We start from the raw sequence: 18,830 nt of genomic DNA, 5'->3' as shown, positions 1-18,830 counted from the left end.
AAACTATAATACTGCTTTTGAACTAGTAGCTGCTTCCAAAAGCAAAAACATCACCCGAACAACATCCATTATTGATAAGGTACACCAGAGCTCTCAGAAGGTAAAGGTACTACCTCTAGCCTGAGGATAACTGTAGGACAGGCTCAGTCCAGAGCAGCATCTATTTTCTCAATTAAAAGTGCAATTGAGTCCTGAAAGCTGAAGTCGGAAGCACATTCCACATTATAGATGGAAAGGGTTCAAGCCCTTTTGAGGATAAAATGAAGGATAAGACAGCAATAATCCCATTCCTGGTAGCGTTTCCCAAAGGAATGCACATTTTCCCCTTAAGAAACCAGCACTGTGGTTCTTTAAAATAGTGACTGAAACCTCAAAAGGTCCTAAGTATGATATTAACTCTTTAAGAATCATCATCAAGTACTTTTCCACCATTCCCTCAATATGACTCTCTGACCAGAAACCCAGTTTGAGGGGGTAGTGGAATGAGGCCTAGAAGCCACTCATTTGATATAAAAAGATACTCTAGCAGCTCTTTGGAGGCGTTTTTCTTCTCAACTGAGTCTCAACACAGTAATAGAATGACATATTTAAGACAGCATGCCTAATTTTTACAGCTATACAGCTCATCTGGCTGTAAGAACCGATGAGGATAAAATATTATGTCAATTAGAATATTTTCCCAGAGGGCCATCAGAAACACCTGCTCCTCTGCCCAGAAAGTCCTAACAGTCCCACATGCACACTGTATATGCAGTGGGGGGAGGGCGAGATACTCTTCCTTATCAGTGTACAGCTAAGCACCAGCTGTATATCATCTCTTCAAAAGCCAACAGGTTGCAGAGGGATTACTCTGAAAAGGTGAGTAGTTCTGTAACCTCCCTACAGACAGCAAAAAGAGAATTAGAAAACAGAAGGAAAGAAACATAAGAAATTTGAGCTGATATATTTCATAGCCAAGAGCCTCAAAATTTATTTTATTAAGTGATAGATGGATAACTAACTTGGAAATATTTTGCCCCTAAAACTTGTTTAAAATAGAGGACTATAAAGGCTTATATTCTTCAAGGTCTTTAGGAGTCCTATTCAAAGAGAATCATTAGAAAGCTTAAATGAAGGAACAGTGATATAAAAAAGACTGTAATATTAGATGTTGCTTAGGGTCATATACATATTTACTAAAAGTATAAAATGACCAAATGATAAACACCAAATTCAGGATGGCAGAGTGCATAAGATAGGGAAGGGGAAAACAGGTGGCCTCAACTGTACTGTCTTTATTTCTTAGGCTGGGTAAGGAAATAAATGCTATTCCTTATACCATAGTTCACAGATGTAGAGTTTACTATATCTGAAATTGTGATGTGTCTTGCAATCGTGTCACAGTTCAATGGTAGCACTTCCCTCTTTGTGAGACAGAAAATAATGGTTCCTCTTATAATCAGTGGCATCTTAGATGTGTTTAAAATGTGGTATTACTCATTATATCGTCTGTATTCCTTTAATACTGCATAGTAAACTAAAAATCTGTGTACTTGGGTTGTAACAAAAATACAGAAATTACAATTAATTTAACAAAATAACCAATTTATCTGAAAGATCCAGGCTTTTGGGAACATAAGAAGGGTTCAGGGGCCAGCCTGGTGGCACAGCGGTTAAGTGCGCATGTTCCACTTCAGCGGCCCATGGTTCACCAGTTCGGATCCCTGGTGCAGACATGGCACGCTTGGCAAGCCATGCTGTGGTAGGCGTCCCACATATAAAGTAGAGGAAGATGGGCATGGATGTTAGCTCAGGGCCAGTCTTCCTCAGCAAAAAGAGGAGGATCGGCAGCAGATGTTGGCTCAGGGCTAATCTTCCTCAAAAAAAGAAAAAAAGAAAAGAAGGGTTCAAAAGTTAAAAGAGAATGTATGGTAAAGGGGAGTAAGGGGGCTGGCCCTGGGGCTGAGTGGTTGGGTTCACGTACTCTACTTCGGCAGCCCAGTGTTTTGCTGGTTCAGATCCTGGAGGTGGATCTGGCACCACTCATCAGGCCATGCTGAAGCAGTGTCCCACATGCCACAACTAGGACCCACAACTAGAATACACAAGTATGTACTGGGGGCTTTGGGGAGAAGAAGGAAAAATAAAATAAATAAATAAATAAATATTTTAAAAAGGGGTGTAAGAATCGGAGCTGGGCCTTTACGAATTTAAGGCTTCAGACAGGACAAGGTAGGGTATTTCAGATAAGGGAAACAGTATAGCAAGGTAAAATTACTAGTGAGAACGATGCAATCAGAGAACTGTGAAGGGCTTGTTGTTGTTGTTAAAAGATAATAAACATGTTATGTGTATTAAGACTACATCAGTCAGCAATTAGGGCTGACAGGAAGGAAGAAAGCAGGCATAAGAATAAAGCCACCTAGAAGACAAAATATTTCACGTGGCGGATAATGAAAGCTTGAGCCAGAGTGGCAGCCATGAGAATAAAGAAGAAACAGCGGTTAAGTTTGCACGTTCCGCTTCTCGGCAGCCCAGGGTTCACCAGTTCGGATCCTGGGTGTGGATATGGCACCGCTTGGCACACCACGCTGTGGTAGGTATCCCACATATAAAGTAGAGGAAGATGGGCATGGATGTTAGCACAGGGCCAGTCTTCCTCAGCAAAAAAAGGAGGACTGGCAGTAGTTAGCTCAGGGCTAAACTTCCTCAAAAAAAAAAAAAAGAAAGAAAAGAGAGATTTCTGTTGAATATGTAGTAATTGTCAAGAAGGCTGATGCAACAGATTTAAGAACAGTTTTACCTCAACTATCTTACAACATCTGAAGAGGAAAACTAGGAACTAGTATGAAATATTAGGCCAGACCAGTGGGTCTCAACCCAAATGCATATAAAAAATATCCATGGAGGACTTTAAAAAAAAAAAGAAGAAGAATTGCATGCCTGGTCCCTACCCTGGGACTTACTGAATGACTCCTCTGGGAATCCAGGAGGGAACAGGGCAGGAGGCAGGGTGGATGGGGGGCGGGGGCCGGGATGAAGGGGGAGTGTAGGGGATGTAAGTCGCAAGTCTGGGAGAGAAAACCATTGCCCTAAACACTGGCAATATCCATAAGGTCATCAAAGGCCCAAAGGGAGGACCTGTTTAAGGAGTTCCAATGAAGCTGGATGAGACTGCCCTCTTCAAATTCACCAGGAATGGAACTCAGGTCAAGTTTGAAGGTGGACATCAAGATTAATCACTACTTCTTTCACCCACTCCTAGACAAAATTAAAACACAAATAATCCCATCCACCTTCCAGGGATGGTATCTGGCAGTTAACAATGAATCCTAACATACTCACTCAACAATCATTACTTCATCCCTGTGATATGTCAAATGCTATTTTAGCCTCTGACAGAAAAACTGGTATAGTCCTTTCCCTATAGTAATACTAGTCTGCCAGGTATGACCAACAGCATTATGAAATCCCAATAGAGATGAGAGAGCAACCAGTTAGTTCTCCAGGGAAGGAAGAAGTAACTTTTGAGCCAAACCTTGTTGAAAAGACGAGGGGAAGGGGTTTCCAAGTAAAGGAATCAATACGTATAAAAAGAAATGTTAAATATTCCATTTTATACTATCCATACAGTTTTTTCTATACTCTAGAAACATTGGATATCAAATATTATTATTTAATATTACTGTCCCAGAGGATAGGGCACAAATCTAGAACTTAAGTAGATGTTGAGGGCTTAAAACTTACTTAGCACTGATCAATAAATTTTCAGAAATTATCAATAAGTTTTCAGAAGTTATCAGAAACATTAAAATAGTGCTACTTATTTCCCCAGAGAAATTCAGATACTCTCACTCTCACACATTACATAAATTAAAACTCCATAATGAAAATACTAGGCTACAAAGTCAACTGCAAAGAAATCTTTCACTTTCACTTGTAAAATGAAAGTGGAAAAGATAGCCTAAAACAAATGAGAAAAAGAACTTGCTCAAAATAGGTCCATTTTACTCTTAATAAGGATTCTTTAACTATGCCTATCTAACTTGTGAGATAGCACTCCTGATCTGTATAAAAGAATACAGCAGTCAGAAAACATTTCCAGCTGAAGTATTCATAAATAAAAGTAGCTGAATGTGAACAAATAAGGACACCATCACCAGGAGACTTCCTTAATTCCGAATCACTCATTCAGAAAACTGATCCTTCTTGCTGGCATTGTGGAGGATGACCTTACCTTCCAGACCAATTAAAAGCAGACACGACAGCAGAGACCCACCCAATTTGGGGGATGGTTCAGTGCATGATGGGCTATATAGCTTTTAGGGAAGCACATACAACAAATTAAGGTAGGAAAGAACACCTTCAATTTAAAAATAATAAAATCTGCTTTAAACTGATAGTCTAATAGCCCACAATTCTCCAGCAATTCACTTCACGTTGACCTCTGTAGTCACAGATGCACCACCTAGTTTTGATTCAATTCCACACAGCCATTCTAACTACATTGATATCCCTTCAAAAGTAACAGCATGGTTATATGATTGTGAAGATCTGTTTCTAAGACAGAATGTGAGTTCTAGAGATGCATAAAGACCACCTGTGATGTGTAATCAGTAATAGAATTAGCCACAGGAATGCCCTGGGCGCAAAATCTGGCACAAGCTGAAAACAAAACTTGTTGCCTCTAGCACATCCTTCCGGTTCAGGAGTTCTTCACTATAGGACTGCTAGTGTAACCCTCAACATGTCAGCTGAGCCCCTGCAGAGTGAATAGGAGAATTAGAAGCAAGTAAAAATTATACACTAACTTTGTTTTACTGATACTTTTGAATACAAATAGTTTCTAACTAAGGATCATTGTGGCAGGAGAAAAATTAAGTACTGTAATTAGCATGGGTATAGTGAGCTATCCCACGCGTTAAGATAATGTTTACTGTGGTAGAGATTTGGGGGTTTAAAATAACAACACTCAGGTTTACTGAGCCAGAAGTCCTATTCGCTCTATAGGCCCCCACCCCCAGCTTTTCATTTCAAGTTAGTTCTATCCTAAGGAATTTACACCCTTGTTCAGTTAAATTAACCTGAGTACTTCTCCAACACTGGTTACTTTCTCATTGGAGTCTTTCTTGGCATTTTTTCAGAAATCCTAATTAAAACTGACAATTTAGACAGATTCTGACGGAATTACTCCTCTTCACCTACTCTTTCTGATGGGATTCTGCTGGGCTGAGAAGTGATCAGCTTAACGGAGAAAGCGTGCACCCTGCGATGGACAAAATAATTGCCTGCCTCAAGAAAGCACTTATGCCCATTCTGCAGCCACTGAATGACCTTGGCTAGGAACCAATGGCTGCGGGGCGTGGGGCAAGAAGAAAGGAAGTACCCTGGGGACCCAGGGCCTCTGCATTTGGTGAAACGTTCGCTTCCAATATAAAGCCTTGGGATGCCTCCTCGCCTGGAGAATAGAGAACATTAACACTGACTCACCCAGAATCTGTGAAGATACCTAATCGAAGGGGGGTAGAGAGGTGGTTAAGCCCTCTGCGAAAAGGAAGTGCCGCAAGAGCACCAAGGTAAGGATGTGGCCCTGCGTGAGACGGGCCTTCGGGATTTCCTTCCCGAGTCTCGCTCCTGGGCGATCAGCACCGACTTCCCCGCTCTCGGCGCGGTGGCCTGGCTCCCCCGGGATGGGAATCTGCCGGCCGCAGCCGGGCCCGCAGGAATGGTGGAAGGCACCCGCGCTGCGTAGGCCCAACAGTTCCCGCGCCTTCGCCCCCGGCCCAGCCTGGCCCTTCCTCCCCCGCCCGGGCTTAGTGGCCTCACCAGGGGGCGAAGAACTCGACGAGCATGAGGCCCGCAGAGCCCGTGTCAGAGATGCGACTCTCGAAGTTGTCGTCCGTGAGTTCCAGCACGTCGGAGGCAGCGGCGAGGCGGGCGGCGGCGAGGAGCAGCGCCACGCCCGGGAGCAGCGCTAGGCGGCGGAGGTGCATGGCGGCGAGGTGAGGCGGGGGCGGCCAGGAGGGTCGGGGCTCGGCGGGGACTGCGGAAGCCGGGCCGGCGACCACGCACGCTCTGCCTGCGCGTCTGGCCCAGGCGGACCTGCACCCGGAGGTCCCAACCCCCAGCCCGGCTCGGGCCGCAGTGTGGCAGCCGCCGATTGGCTGCGCGGCGCCTGCGTCGGGCGGGCGGGACCAGCTGGTAACCGCCGAGTGGCCGGAGTGCGGGGCGGGGCCGAGGCGCCGAGCGGGGCCGGGAGGGGACCTGGGCCGCCGTGAGCGGAACCTGGGGGGCGGCGGGGCGGAGCTGGAAATGGGCCGCAGCGCGGCCGGGAGCCGACCCTGAGCTCGCCCTGCGAGAGGAGAGCCGGAAACAGGGGGCGCCAGAGCCGGGGGCGGAGGAGTGAAGTCAGGGCTGAGTGGGCGGAAGCGAGCCTGGGCTGAGGTGAGGCAGGGGCGGGAATTGAGAGAAGGAGCTGGAACCCGAGGGAGTGTTGAGGTCGACGCTCGGGAAGGGACACATTTTTTTTTCAAACTGTCAGACTGTTGCGTTTTGTCCAATTCCTCTTATCTTGTTTTTTCTTTCGGGAGCAGCCCTGAGCCCTCCCAGTACCACTTCACTGCGTTGCCTGATTCGCTCAGGTCCAGATGGTGCCCGAATTCCTCTTTGTCCAGCCCCAGGGCTCCTGCCCTTGTGGCTACTGCTTTTAAATAGAAATGCTGTCACGCAAGTGAAGGTGCCTGGCCACTTAGTCCACTGTGCAGTATCCCTCTTACGACTCGTATCTCCTTTTGTTTAAAAAAACTTTGAGTCTTAGTACAATGTGTTTGTCTTCTTAAGGGCAAAAAGGGTAGGAGGAGGGAAAGAAAACCTCTAATCCTTGGGCAATTCCAAGAAAGAAATGACACTTGATTCTTCCATTTTTTTTTAACAGACATGGCCACTTATCACCAAGCGGGACACATGCAACTGCCCCGAGCTGATGCTATTCGTTCACGTCTCATTGATACTTTCTCTCTCATCGAGCATCTGCAAGGCTTGAGCCAGGCTGTGCCACGGCACACTATCCGAGAAATACTTGGTCGGCAGCCTGTTTCTTCACTAAGATAAATTTAAGACTCCTATCCACACCCTCCAAAGAGTGGGAAGCAGACAGTTTTAAGGATGGAAAATCCAGGGGAGATTGGTTTGGTTGCTAATTTGGAGGTTACACCAAACTTGGTAAATCGGAGGCTTTGTTAATAAAACACTTTGAATCCAGGAGATAGAACCCGTTTGACTCACTTTTAGGCCTGGGATAACTACTAGCCCTGGCTGACTTGGAAGTTTCTACCAAAGACACTAAAACTTGAGGGTTGAACCTGTTGCCTTTATTCTTGGGCATGGACAGTGTTGGTCATAAGCAATACACTGGCTCTTACTCCAAACTATTATTAATTGCTGTGAGAAGGAACAGCAGGCAAGTCCCTGCACCAAGGGGTCCATTATGTAACCAATAGCCCTGTCCCCAATCCTACCTGCTCTTCATCTCCCCCAAAGACTTCTCTTTATATTTATCCACTGTCCCTTTTTTTGGTTTTGGTGTAGATCCTTCTCGTCAGAAGAAACTTATGTTGGGAGATCAACACCAGCTTGTGCGCTTCTCCATAAAGCCTCGTCATGTAGAACGGATTACACACAGCCAGAGGCTGATGAGCAGCCTTTGCGTGCGCTACAGTGAGAGGCCACCTCTTTCTTTGTGGGCTGGATGGGTCATTGAGCGTATCCTTTCATGCCACTCATTTGTGGCTTTACTGTCTCTCTTGCATCATCATCTGCCTAGTGACTTTTTTTCCCTTTCCAAACTCCATTTTCTTCTCATTCTCACTGGTTCTGTTCTTGCCCTTATTATTTCACCTACATAAATCAGAAAGAACTCCACTCTGTATGTTTCCTTAAGAGAAAATAGGTCCTCTCTTCACAAACTTCATCATCTTCCTTATCTTTTTGAATACGATTGTCCTGATGGTTGAAATAGGTGAGAACTGACATTGAATGAAAGAGGAGGCGGATGGGACTCATTTTTCCTTTAAATTGATCATTTTACGTTTTTGAACGTTATTTGAATTATAATAGGGACAATTATATTGTCTCCTGGAGTAGGATTTTTGCAACTGCTAAGACCTAGAAATATTTGGAGGGTTCTGGAGAGGGTAGTAGATATAAGGTAGTCTAGACACTTAGAGGTAGGGTGTAATAGTCTCACAGGGAACTGGAGATGGGAAGACCAGTTATAATTTCTTGTGTCAGTTTAGTCTAATATTTGTTTGAATTAACCTTTCTTATTCAAGATATTGGTGCCTATCAGTGAGTGATCCAACATTTGCATTTTTACAAGAATGTTTAGAAAGAGTATTTAGGAATAAGAAAGCTCACAAAGTATGTAAAGTTAGGTACAACTAAGATATTAGATCAGCCAGAAAATGACTTAAAGGGTAAATGATTCTTGGGGATCAGCTCTGTGGCCGAGTGGTTAAGTTCTCGCCCTCCGATTCGGTGGCCCAGGGTTTCCCCGGTTCGGATCCTGGGCGGGGACATGGCACCGCTTGTCAGGCCATGCTGAGGCGGCGTCCCACATGCCGCAACTAGAAGGACCCACAACTAAAATATACAAGTACGTACTGGGGGAATTTGGGGGGAAAAAAGCAAAAAAAAAAAAAAGATTGGCAACAGTTGTTAGCGCAGGTGCCAATCTTTAAAAAACAAAACAAAACAAAAAACCAAAAGAACACCTGGAGAATCAGTGAGCTCACTTGATTATCATCTCAAACAAACTGCTCAGAAATGATGAAAGGGTAGTAGAGGTACTCACTCCCTTATTTCATCCTCACTGTTTTAGGGAATTTTCTCACTTTAAAATAGTCTTTTAATGTAATCAGGTCAAAGATATTTAAATAAACAGTAATTCATGTAATTGACCCACTACAGTATACTATATTCTTTGAAGTGTTTTATTTCCTCCCCGTAGAGGTGAGGATTTTGAACTCCGGCACCCACGTTTCCTATTTCTTGTATAATAACCAGCACATATTTGCCTTATGAGGTTAGGGATATAGTCTTAAGCTTTGGAATAAAGTAAATAGCAGTAAATATACAGGATTTCCTGGCTGTAATGGACAAATCAAAATAGAATAGCATTAACCATTCTGTTTGGTAAAACAGTCAAGTGTGAAACATGATCACTGTCAGAGGACAGGTAGATTGCCCAAGTAGGAATTATGTGGCAAGTTCATGGAAGTTGTATCTTACTAAGTACGTTCTCCAGGTAGAAAGGCAGGAGGGATTTTGCAAAGCGAAATAATTTGTGACTAACAGATTTCTTTGAACAGAATAATTCATATGCTAAGCATTAAGACTTTATTTAGGCTTTTAAAACAATTTTTCCAGATCACAAAGAATGTTGTTATAGATAGGGAAAAAAATAGTAATTAACAAACTTCTCTAGATCAAAGCTCCCCAGTCTTTTTAATTGTGATTTTGTTTCCCAGTAATACATATATATTCTTGAAAACCTCCTTAGGAGTTTTAATCATTTCATTATTATTATGTGATATAAAGAAGCAAGTTAAAGTAAAAATAATATTTGAGACTAGCATATTATTAAATATTGTATTTTGGGGGTATGGCTGTTAGCTCAGGGCCAGTCATTCTCAGCAAAAAGAGGAGGATTGGCAGTAGTTAGCTCAGGGCTAATCTTCCTCCAAAGAAAAAAAAATTGTATTGTAATGTTTATTATTATATAATTTTAATAATCATACTATGTGAGCAAATTTTCACTTTTGCCATTTATAAGTGGTTCGTGCTGTTTTTAAAGAAAATATATGATTTGTCTACAAATGAATTTTTAAATGACATTATATATTAAGTTTGGTTTTGGGGTCAAATATATTTATGTATTATATGTTTTTTTAATTTAGTTTTTTTGTTCCTTTTAAAAAATTCAGATATAATTGACATATAACATTATATTAGTTTCCAGTTTACAACATTATGTATTATATGTTAAATACATGTTATATATTATATGTTAAAGTGTAGTTGGAAATTTAATTATGTGTTGGGGCATAAAAAATAGAAAAATCTATTATCACAATGATGTTGGTAATTCTACTTTGCACTTTAAACATCAATTGGCTTATTTTTATAATTTTCATATTTTGTTTCTAAATGACAAGAGAGAGAAAAGAAAGAAAATTTGGCTTATTTGTAAGCCTTTCTCTGAAAATAACACATTGCAAGTGCGAATAGTCCTTATTTCCAACAAAAGCTGAGTATAACATTATCTATTATATTTTTGAGGTTCTAGAGCTATCTTGATATGCTATATCAAACTTTTGATCAGATGCATGCACTTTATAGAATCTGATGAAGATCATCTTGAGATAAACTTGCAGAATTCTTCCTATGCTCTTCATGAAGTTGTATTTCAACATCAGTGTTCCTTACTTCATTAGGAATATAATAAGCCAAAATATTACTAAAAACAATAACAATTTAAAACTGCGTAAGTGTCGGGCCGGCCTGGTGGCGGAGCGGTTAAGTGCATACGTTCAACTTCGGGGGCCCTGGGGTTCGCCAGTTCAGATCCGGGGGCCGCACATGGCACTGCTTGGCACGCCATGCTGTGGTAGGCGTCCCACATATAAAGTAAAGGAAGATGGGCATGGATGTCAGCTCAGGGCCAGGCTTCCTCAGCAAAAAGAGGAGGACTGGCAGTAGTTAGCTCAGGGCTAATCTTCCTCAAAAAAAAAAACGAAAACAAAAACAAAACACAACTGTGTAAGTGTCAAAACCTAAATAGCAGTTTGTATTTTTCAGGGTGATTGAGTATGCTCTTGTGATCTTATTAACTGCCAAACATATCAGTCATAGTACATTTGGAGACTCTTGGATTGTTCTATTTCAAAGAGAAACATATTAAATTATTATTTAGTTTTTAAGCCTATCTTGATCTCAATATTTTTTTCTACAGCATAGTATATATCTATTAAATGTGTAAAAGAAATGAAGAGGGTTGAAAGATGAAGGCAATAAATTAAGAAATAGCAATTAGCAAATAATAGGATTCTAGAGGGTAGTATAGGATTCAATTTGCTTTGCAGAACAAAATCAGTTTTAGGCAGAGAAGAAAGGGAAAGTTTTAAAAACTAACAAATAAACAACCAAATAATTTCTTGGTTGGTAACTCAATATGCCCCATGGATCTGGCTTCTTGTTTCTACATTTCTTATAAAGCACTTTAGATACTATGGCCCTACATTTTCATTCTATTCTCAAGGCCCGTTGCTTCGTTGTGAAGTTTGGGTCATGGGTAACAGTACAGCAGACAGGGTTGGTGGTAGTTAAGAAAGCAATCCCTTGGTGGCTATGTGACTCCAGAGTGGGAAGGTGGTGACTTGCAGCTGTTAGACATACCAATACCAGCAGGAGATGAGTCACAGCTATTTTTCACGTTTGATTCTGTCCTCCTCTGTATTTCACAGGCTGAAGCAACAACAGTGATAAGAAGAGAAACTCGAAAAATGGAATAACAGTGGGCACAACTGTGGTTTATAAGTTTCTGATCATTCTCTATCATTCGTCTTCCCACTTCCTAACCTTTATTCAGCCTTTGTTTTACTCTCACAGAATTGCTTGAATCCTCAAATACCAAACTGTGGCCACTGAAGCTGACTCTGGAGGTGGCAGCTTGGTTCATCTTGCTTGTTTTCATCTTGGAGATCCTTCTGATGTGGCTATCCAGCTTTTTCCTCTTTTGGAAGAATGCCTGGAATGTCTTTGACTTTGTTGTCACCATATTGGTAAGGATAGATAGCCTGAGGATTAGTTTAGTGGGCTGAAGAATGTGCCTACGTGAATCAAAATGACAAGAAAAGTTAAGATAATTATATCACAGGAAGAACCAAAAATAAAAATGTACCTAACTTCCTTATTTTGATTTTTTTCGTAAAGCTAAAAGTCAGTCATTGCAGGAGTTATTGGTATTAGGAGCAAGGCAGAATCTAAGCACAACGTTAACCCCAACAATAACATCTATCAGTTACTAAGCATTACTAAGTGCCAGGTACTGTTCTAAGTGTTTTACATGTATTTTCTTATTTGAGGTATACAATAACCCAATGAGATAAGCAAGGTATTTCCCCCCCCCCCTTTTTTTTATGTCTGAGCAAGTTGAAATAGAGAGTTTAACTAATTTAGCGTAGAAAGGTAGAATAGGAAACAATCCCCAGAGAATGCTATTCCGGGGATAATGCCCAAGGAACTCTGAAGAAGATGAGATCAAGAAAGAGCAACTGTGTGTGGGTGCTTAGGGGTATATTTTACTCATAATCTGTGTGTTTCCCACAGTCCCTGCTTCCTGAGGTTGTGGTGCTGGTAGGGGTTACAGGCCAGTCTGTATGGCTCCAGTTGCTGAGGATCTGCCGCGTGCTAAGGTCTCTCAAACTCTTTGCACGATTCCGTCAAATTCGAGTCATTATTTTGGCCCTGGTCAGGGCCCTCAAGGTGATTTGACTGTTGTAGCTAAACCAGGTGGGCAAGGTGGATAAACATGGGGATTTAACACAAAACAAGTTTAGGTGGGTCAAAGAAGGGAATGAAAGACTGTGAAATGTTATTGGGTGAGAAAGGGCTGGGGACAAGCAGCTGTGGCCTGGAGATGCCTGGGCTCAGGAGTGGAAGTGAGGGTTTGGGGGGGAATTGCCAGGGTGGGCTTGACTGGGCTGTAGGTGGAAATCTGCCTAGTCTGGCCCAGCTCTGACTCAAGGTCATGGCCTCTAGAGCATGACCTTCCTCTTGATGTTGCTGCTCATCTTCTTCTACATTTTTGCTGTGACTGGTGTCTACTTCTTCGAGCATTATACCCGTTCAACTCGCCAGGACCTGGAGTACCGCATGTTCTTCTCGTAGGCAGGACTGGGGGAAGCCTGGGTGGGGGGAGAGTACTGGGGCAAAAGACTGGGGAGCTGGTCTAATGTATAGTAATGCAAAAAGTGTAGTCTATTGTGAGATACAGGAATGGAACACAGTAAGGAGAGAGAAGGAGACAGCAAAGGGGTAGTGAGAGGTATTACATCTAATTTTGAGGATAGGGCAGCTAGTTCCAAGTTTGCTCTGGCTTTCGCAAATTCAAGCACACCTTCATCAGCCATCTTTAAATAACAGTATATGCCAGTGGTTAAGCCCTCATTTCTGTGCCTTAGTTACCTCTTTTGAAAAATGAGAATAATAGTAGTACAACCTCATTAGAATATAGAGATGAATGAGGTAATGCATTTAAGCACTTAGCACAGTACTTAACACGTTGTAAGTGATCGATAAATGTTACTATGACTCTCAGACATGGTCACTGGTTTTACTCCCATCTCTCAGTGTGGGGATTACACATGCATACACCTGTACTCATTCAAAAGTAAAATCCTGTTAAGCTCTTTCTAGAGAACTGATTACTAATAGAAAGTGATTTTGGATTTAGAGGAGATAATGTTATTTGTGAGTTGGAATCCAATCTTGTCAGCACCTGTCAGGTCTCTCTTAGACTAACAGGTAGTTTTATGAGAATATTGAGTTAGGAAAGTCCCAGAATTCATCCTATTCAGGTCCTAATGTTTTCAATAAATTGTGTATGGAGGGCTAAGAATGAAAGAAGGAAAATTTAGATACCTTCCTGAGAACTTTTGTGATATATTCATTATCATTCATTGTTTGGGATCACATGTTTATGTCACACATCCATCCATTTACTTGACTATCAGTTCATACCAGCAAACTAAATAGGAATGATGTTTTCTAAATTTTTGAGTGATCTTCTGTTAGGTGAAGTCCATAGAACAGTGGAGAATGAACTTATAAAAAATGATACATAGTTGATTGATTCAATTTTTAAAAATTCAGTTGGTACCTATTTATTGAGTACCTACTATGCCCCAGGTACCAATGAAATAGTGAGAGATATTCATGATAAAGGAAAACCTAATAAAACAACCTCAAACTGAAGAATGATTAGCTGAAAAGTTGGCTATGGTTATGGTAGAAAAGGAACCAAAGTCAGAGGAAACTACAAAGAAATGCTCTTATGTTGCTTTAAGAGTAAGAATGATACTGTTTCTGAGAGGTTTAGATCTCTCTTCTATCTATACACACACCTCCTTTTCCTTTAGAGACCTGCTGAATTCCCTAGTGACAGTATTCATTCTCTTCACCATGGATCATTGGTATGCACTGCTTCAGGATACCTGGAAGGTGCCTGAAGTCAGCCGTACCTTCAGCAGCATCTATGTCATTCTTTGGTTGTTACTTGGTTCCATTATCTTTCGAAATATCATAGTGGCCATGATGGGTAAGCATAGAAGAGGTGAAACCTTGTGGGAGGGGTGTTTGGAAAGAAATTAGAATGAAAGCTAGAATTGGTGGATTATGGACAGAGAAAACCTGATGTAGTAGGGAGGATTGGGGCCCGGGATGGATATTTCACTTGGTATCTCCCCCAAGCCCTCTCCCCAGGTCTAGTCACCATCATCTCCCAACTCCTAATGGCCCTTTGGGGCAGTTACTAACTTTCAGAACATCAGGAATGAGCTGAATGAGGAGATGACGCATCTGGAGGTTCAGCACAAAGCCGACATATTCAAGCGGCAGATTATCCAGAGGTCTGCTTCCCCATTTTCAAACCCAACTTTAGTTCTCAAGGGTTTCCTGACCTCATTCCCTGTTTCTACTCCTTTGCCTTGACCCCATTTCTCCCTTTGTGACAGAAGATTTGCCCAGGGTTAGAATTCCCCAGCTCTAGAATATTGCCTGATCCTTTACCACACTGTCTGGGCTTCCCTGCTCTTTTTCACCCCTTTACTACGGTTTGTTTTCCTCATTCAGTTTTCTTCACTTTCCGATCTAAATTCTTTTCTTTTTTCCTTACTACACTTCTGCTTCAGTATAACTCTCTTCACTCTTTTGTGTTTTTTGCTTTGCAGGAGACAAAACCTGTACCCTGAGACACTGAGGTCAAGCCTTAGCAAAATTGATGCCAGGTTAGGCATGTATATGTAAACTGGAATGGACAAACATGAAGGAGGAGAGGGTAGAAAATTAAAGATGAAGATTGGCTTTGAGAGAGAATTCCTTCATTCAATAATTATTTATTATAGTGGGTTGAATGGTGGCCCCCCAAAAGATAAGTCCGTACCTAACCCCCTGGAACCTGTGAACATGACCTTATTTGGAAAAAGGGTCTTTGAAGATGCAATTAAGTTAAGGATCTTGAGATATAATCATCCTGGATTATCCAGGTGGGCCTTACATCCAGTGCCAAGGGCCCTTGTAAGAGACAGAAGAGGAGAAGACATAGACGTAGAGAATAGGACAAAGAGATGTGAAGATGGAGATAGAGATTGGAGTGATGCAACCACAAGCCAAAGGAAGCCAATGAATGCCAGGCAACTGCCAGAAGCTAGAAGAAACAAGGAACTTTCTTCCTTAGAGCTTCTAGAGGGAGTATGGCCTAGCCAACACCTTGATTTCAGACTTCTGGCTTCCAGAATTGTGACAGAATAAATTTCTGTTGGTTTAAGCTACAAAGCTTGTGGTAACTTGTTACAGCAGCCACAAGAAACGAATACAAGCACCTTCTATGAAACAGATGCTATTCTGGACCATGAGTGTTCAGCAGTGGACAAGAGAGCAGGAGGAGAAATAAGAAACTCATTCATCTATTCAGCAAATAATTATTGAATACTTATTAGGTGCTTGGGATAGATCAGTGAACAAAACAGACAATAATAATGCCTGCTGTCATGGAGCTTACATTCTCGTAGGGGGAAAGAGACAATAAACAATGAACATATTAAATAAAGTAAATTAATGTATTAAAATATGACAAGCATGAAAAAATAAAAAGTGAAACAGGTTAAGGGGGATTGGAGTATAGGGTAGGGTTGCAGATGGGTTGTAATTTTAAACAAGTTAGTCAGGGTGGTCTAATTGAAAAGGTAGCCTTTGACCAAAGACTTGGAGGAGGTGAGGGGATTACTATGTGGATATCTATGGGAAGAGTGTTATAGGTAGAGGGAACAGCTAGTACAAAGGTCCTAAGCCAGAAAGATGCCTGATGTGTTTGAGAAATAATAAGGAAGCCATTGTGACTGGAGCAGAGGGAAGAGTGTTAGGAGATCAGAGGTTAGAGAGATAATGGGGATCCAATCCTGTAGGGCCATGAGGGTCGTTGTAGGGACTTAGGCTTTGACTCTGAGTGAAATGGGGAGCAAAGCAAAGTAGTGACATGAAATGACTTACATTTAAGAAGGATTACTCTGGTTGCTGTGTTGACGAGAGACTGTAGAAGAACAAGGGAGGGAGCAGAGAGACGAGTTAGGAGGCTATACTGCTGTCCAGGCAAGAAGTGATGATAGCTCAGACCAGAGTGGCACTAACAGGGATAAATTACATGGAATAATTGAGGTTGGAAGTACTTAAGCTCAGATTTTGGAAGTAGTTTGGCCCTCATTGCCTTAAGTCCCAGATTAAGGGGATGGCCAGGGCCAGAATAATGAAAGAACTAGCCATATCTTGTAAATGTATTTGGAGCAATAAAATTTCTCCTTTCACTTACAGAGATGCCAGTCAACAAGAGGAATCTTTGGTCTTATCAGAAGCTTCTCAAGAAAAGTCTAAATACGCTGCCACTGAAGAGGGTTCAAAAACAAAAGAGTCCTTGTCAAAAATGAAAAAGTCCTCATCTTCTTCTTCCTCTTCCTCTTCCTCTTCCTCAACTTCATCTTCCTGCTCCGCCTCTTCTGACTCCAGAGATTTTGACTCTCTTGGTAAGTGAGGGTTTCTTCCATCTGAATTCAGATTACTCTTCTCTAGGAGACATCCCAATTTTAATAGGGGCTCTCCAACTATATCTACTTCCCAAGCTTTTCCACCAGTCTGATTTTCTGGTCTCAATTACTTTCTTTGTGCTTCTTCATTTCCCCTGTACTTCTGCTTAATTTTGGGTAAGTGTGGCTGTGGCTGTCTTTGCTTATTGTAGAAAGTGGTCTCTTGGTGATGCACCCTTTCCTCTCCCTGCTTCCTCTTTCATTCTTGCTTTCCCTCCATACCATAGGATTTATCAGCTCTTACCCAACTTCCATGAATCTAGATATGTTTTTAAGAAGCATTCCTCCCTCCAGGTCATTTGGACTGGGAGACTCATGTGCACCAGAATCTGCCTGGGCTAATGGATATGGATCAGGATGAACGTGTTGTTTGGCCTAGAGATTCACTCTTCCGATATTTTGAGTTGCTAGAAAAGCTTCAGTATAACCTGGAGGAGCGTAAGCGGTTGCAAGAGTTTGCAGGTATGGATTTAGGGCAATTGTGGGGACCAGGAGTTAAGTAAATTGGAGTAGCATATATAACTGGGGAGAAGGATGTGGATGTCCCCTATTTTGGCATCTCAGCCTCTGAACTTCCACCTCACACCTGAAAAAGGCAAATCCTTGGTTTGGCATGTCACATTCTGGGCATACGTCCTGATTTATTCTAACCTAAAGAGAACCTGACAACTCGGCTTCTCCAGTAGAAGACACCTAAATCCTGTGAGGTCTAAGAGCTTGTCTCCCTAGAGGAGAGTGTTCAATTCCAGTTGTTGGGAATTAGGACAAGGTGGGCTCTTGATCAATTTGGGCAGCCCACCCCATTTTGTACATGTTTCTTCTCTTGGAAGGTCACATTTCAGCTGAGCAGTAGGGCCACAGACTCAAGTTGGATAGCTGTGGGGATTAAGACAGTGAGCAGAAAGCCCACAAGTGCCTACTGCCTCCAACTCCCAAAAGGGAGTTTATGAATTATAGACTTCTCTTCCTTTCAGTCCCTTCTAGTGTAAGCCTAGGCAGAGAGAAGTATGTGATTTAAATAAGAGAATTTGATTTAAGTGGAGAACTACCTGCTCAAAATTATTTTCGCTAAATTTCTCACTTGCAATTTCACCACCTGGAGATTAATTTGGATTAATAAATTTTCTTTTAAAAATACAAAAGCTAGAGAGTTAGGTGCCATTTTTTACAATTTAATACTAATTAGCGTTATCTTCCTCATACCTAGTTGAAATCAACTCAATGTGAAAAAAGCAATTAGGCAAGAGGTATGTGTGTGTTGTGGGCAAAGTAGGGCAATAAGAGGAATTTATAACAATGGAACATGGAATTTAGAGCAGGATGTCAAAGACAGACTTTGCTTACTTCAAAATGTTGCCTAAGGTCAATCCTGCTCTTTCCAGTTGTCTTCGCCCTGCGTTCCCACTTGCTCTCTCAGAAGAACAAAGCGAGAGGGGGAAGGTTGCGAGGTGGCTTCTTCAATCCTGATTAATTCATCTATGGCAAAGAGTACAGACTCATATGGCTTAATTTAAAGTAAAGATTTGTGTGGGCACCTAGAACCCAGAAAAGCAGGGTCTTCACCAAACATTTGTGTGTTCTGCGTATTCTTAGCTCTCCAGCCTCACAGTCTGTTTCTTTACAGTGCAGGCACTGATGAACTTTGAAGACAAGTAAAACCGACAATGGATGACTTCGATATCTTTGGCAAAAGATAGTGAAAGGAATAGGTGGAAATGGAGAATTCAAAGTATAAATGTCTAATAAATACTGCTGATAATTGCTCAGTGGTCTGTCTCTAAGACATAGGGGATACTGAAAGGTGTCAAGTCAGAGGAAAATTTAGTTCACGTGCCAGTGGGGCCTGTGTTCCTTGGCTTTCTACCCTTTCCACAGCTCCTGAGTCTGACTCTTTCCTTGACTTTGTCACTATAGCGCCCACTTTTCCTGCAACCTCTA

General features: G+C 41.9%; 2 protein-coding genes across 7 annotated transcripts in view; one reads left to right on the top strand and one right to left on the bottom strand.

Moving 5' to 3' along the window:
• PDIA3 (protein disulfide isomerase family A member 3) overlaps positions 1-6,110 on the bottom strand; it is a 21,934-nt gene extending 15,824 nt beyond the window's left edge. The window contains exon 1 of the mRNA XM_046652970.1: positions 5,806-6,110. Coding sequence (XP_046508926.1) covers positions 5,806-5,972 — 167 coding nt within the window. The 5' untranslated portion in view covers positions 5,973-6,110. The remainder of the gene's footprint in view (positions 1-5,805) is intronic.
• CATSPER2 (cation channel sperm associated 2) lies at positions 2,634-18,830 on the top strand. 6 transcript variants are annotated; one of them, XM_046652964.1, is made up of 13 exons: positions 6,258-6,423; positions 6,914-7,060; positions 7,567-7,740; positions 7,928-7,996; positions 11,647-11,819; positions 12,367-12,522; positions 12,799-12,923; positions 14,178-14,356; positions 14,567-14,666; positions 14,988-15,044; positions 16,624-16,832; positions 17,187-17,354; positions 18,517-18,830. In XM_046652964.1, the coding sequence occupies exons 2-13, from the start codon at positions 6,916-6,918 to the stop codon at positions 18,546-18,548; spliced, it is 1,587 nt and encodes a 528-aa protein (XP_046508920.1). In that variant the 5' UTR covers positions 6,258-6,423; positions 6,914-6,915; the 3' UTR covers positions 18,549-18,830. The 6 variants fall into 6 exon arrangements, with proteins under 6 accessions (XP_046508923.1, XP_046508920.1, XP_046508924.1 ...); XM_046652967.1 differs by lacking the exons at positions 6,258-6,423; positions 6,914-7,060 and adding an exon at positions 2,634-5,555; XM_046652968.1 differs by lacking the exon at positions 6,914-7,060.

This window comes from Equus quagga, chromosome 2 (assembly GCF_021613505.1).
Source record: "Equus quagga isolate Etosha38 chromosome 2, UCLA_HA_Equagga_1.0, whole genome shotgun sequence".
In the NCBI taxonomy this organism is placed as follows: domain Eukaryota; kingdom Metazoa; phylum Chordata; class Mammalia; order Perissodactyla; family Equidae; genus Equus; species Equus quagga.
This window is presented reverse-complemented; position numbering and strand designations above follow the sequence as displayed.

Bases quoted from the DNA above. Each gene is read 5' to 3' on its own strand.
- CATSPER2 (XM_046652964.1), top strand. From the start codon at position 6,916: ATGGCCACTTATCACCAAGCGGGACACATGCAACTGCCCCGAGCTGAT. The intron at 7,061-7,566 runs GTCGGCAGCCTG...GTTTTGGTGTAG, and splicing joins CACTATCCGAGAAATACTTG to ATCCTTCTCGTCAGAAGAAA. The intron at 12,523-12,798 runs GTGATTTGACTG...CATGGCCTCTAG, and splicing joins CCCTGGTCAGGGCCCTCAAG to AGCATGACCTTCCTCTTGAT.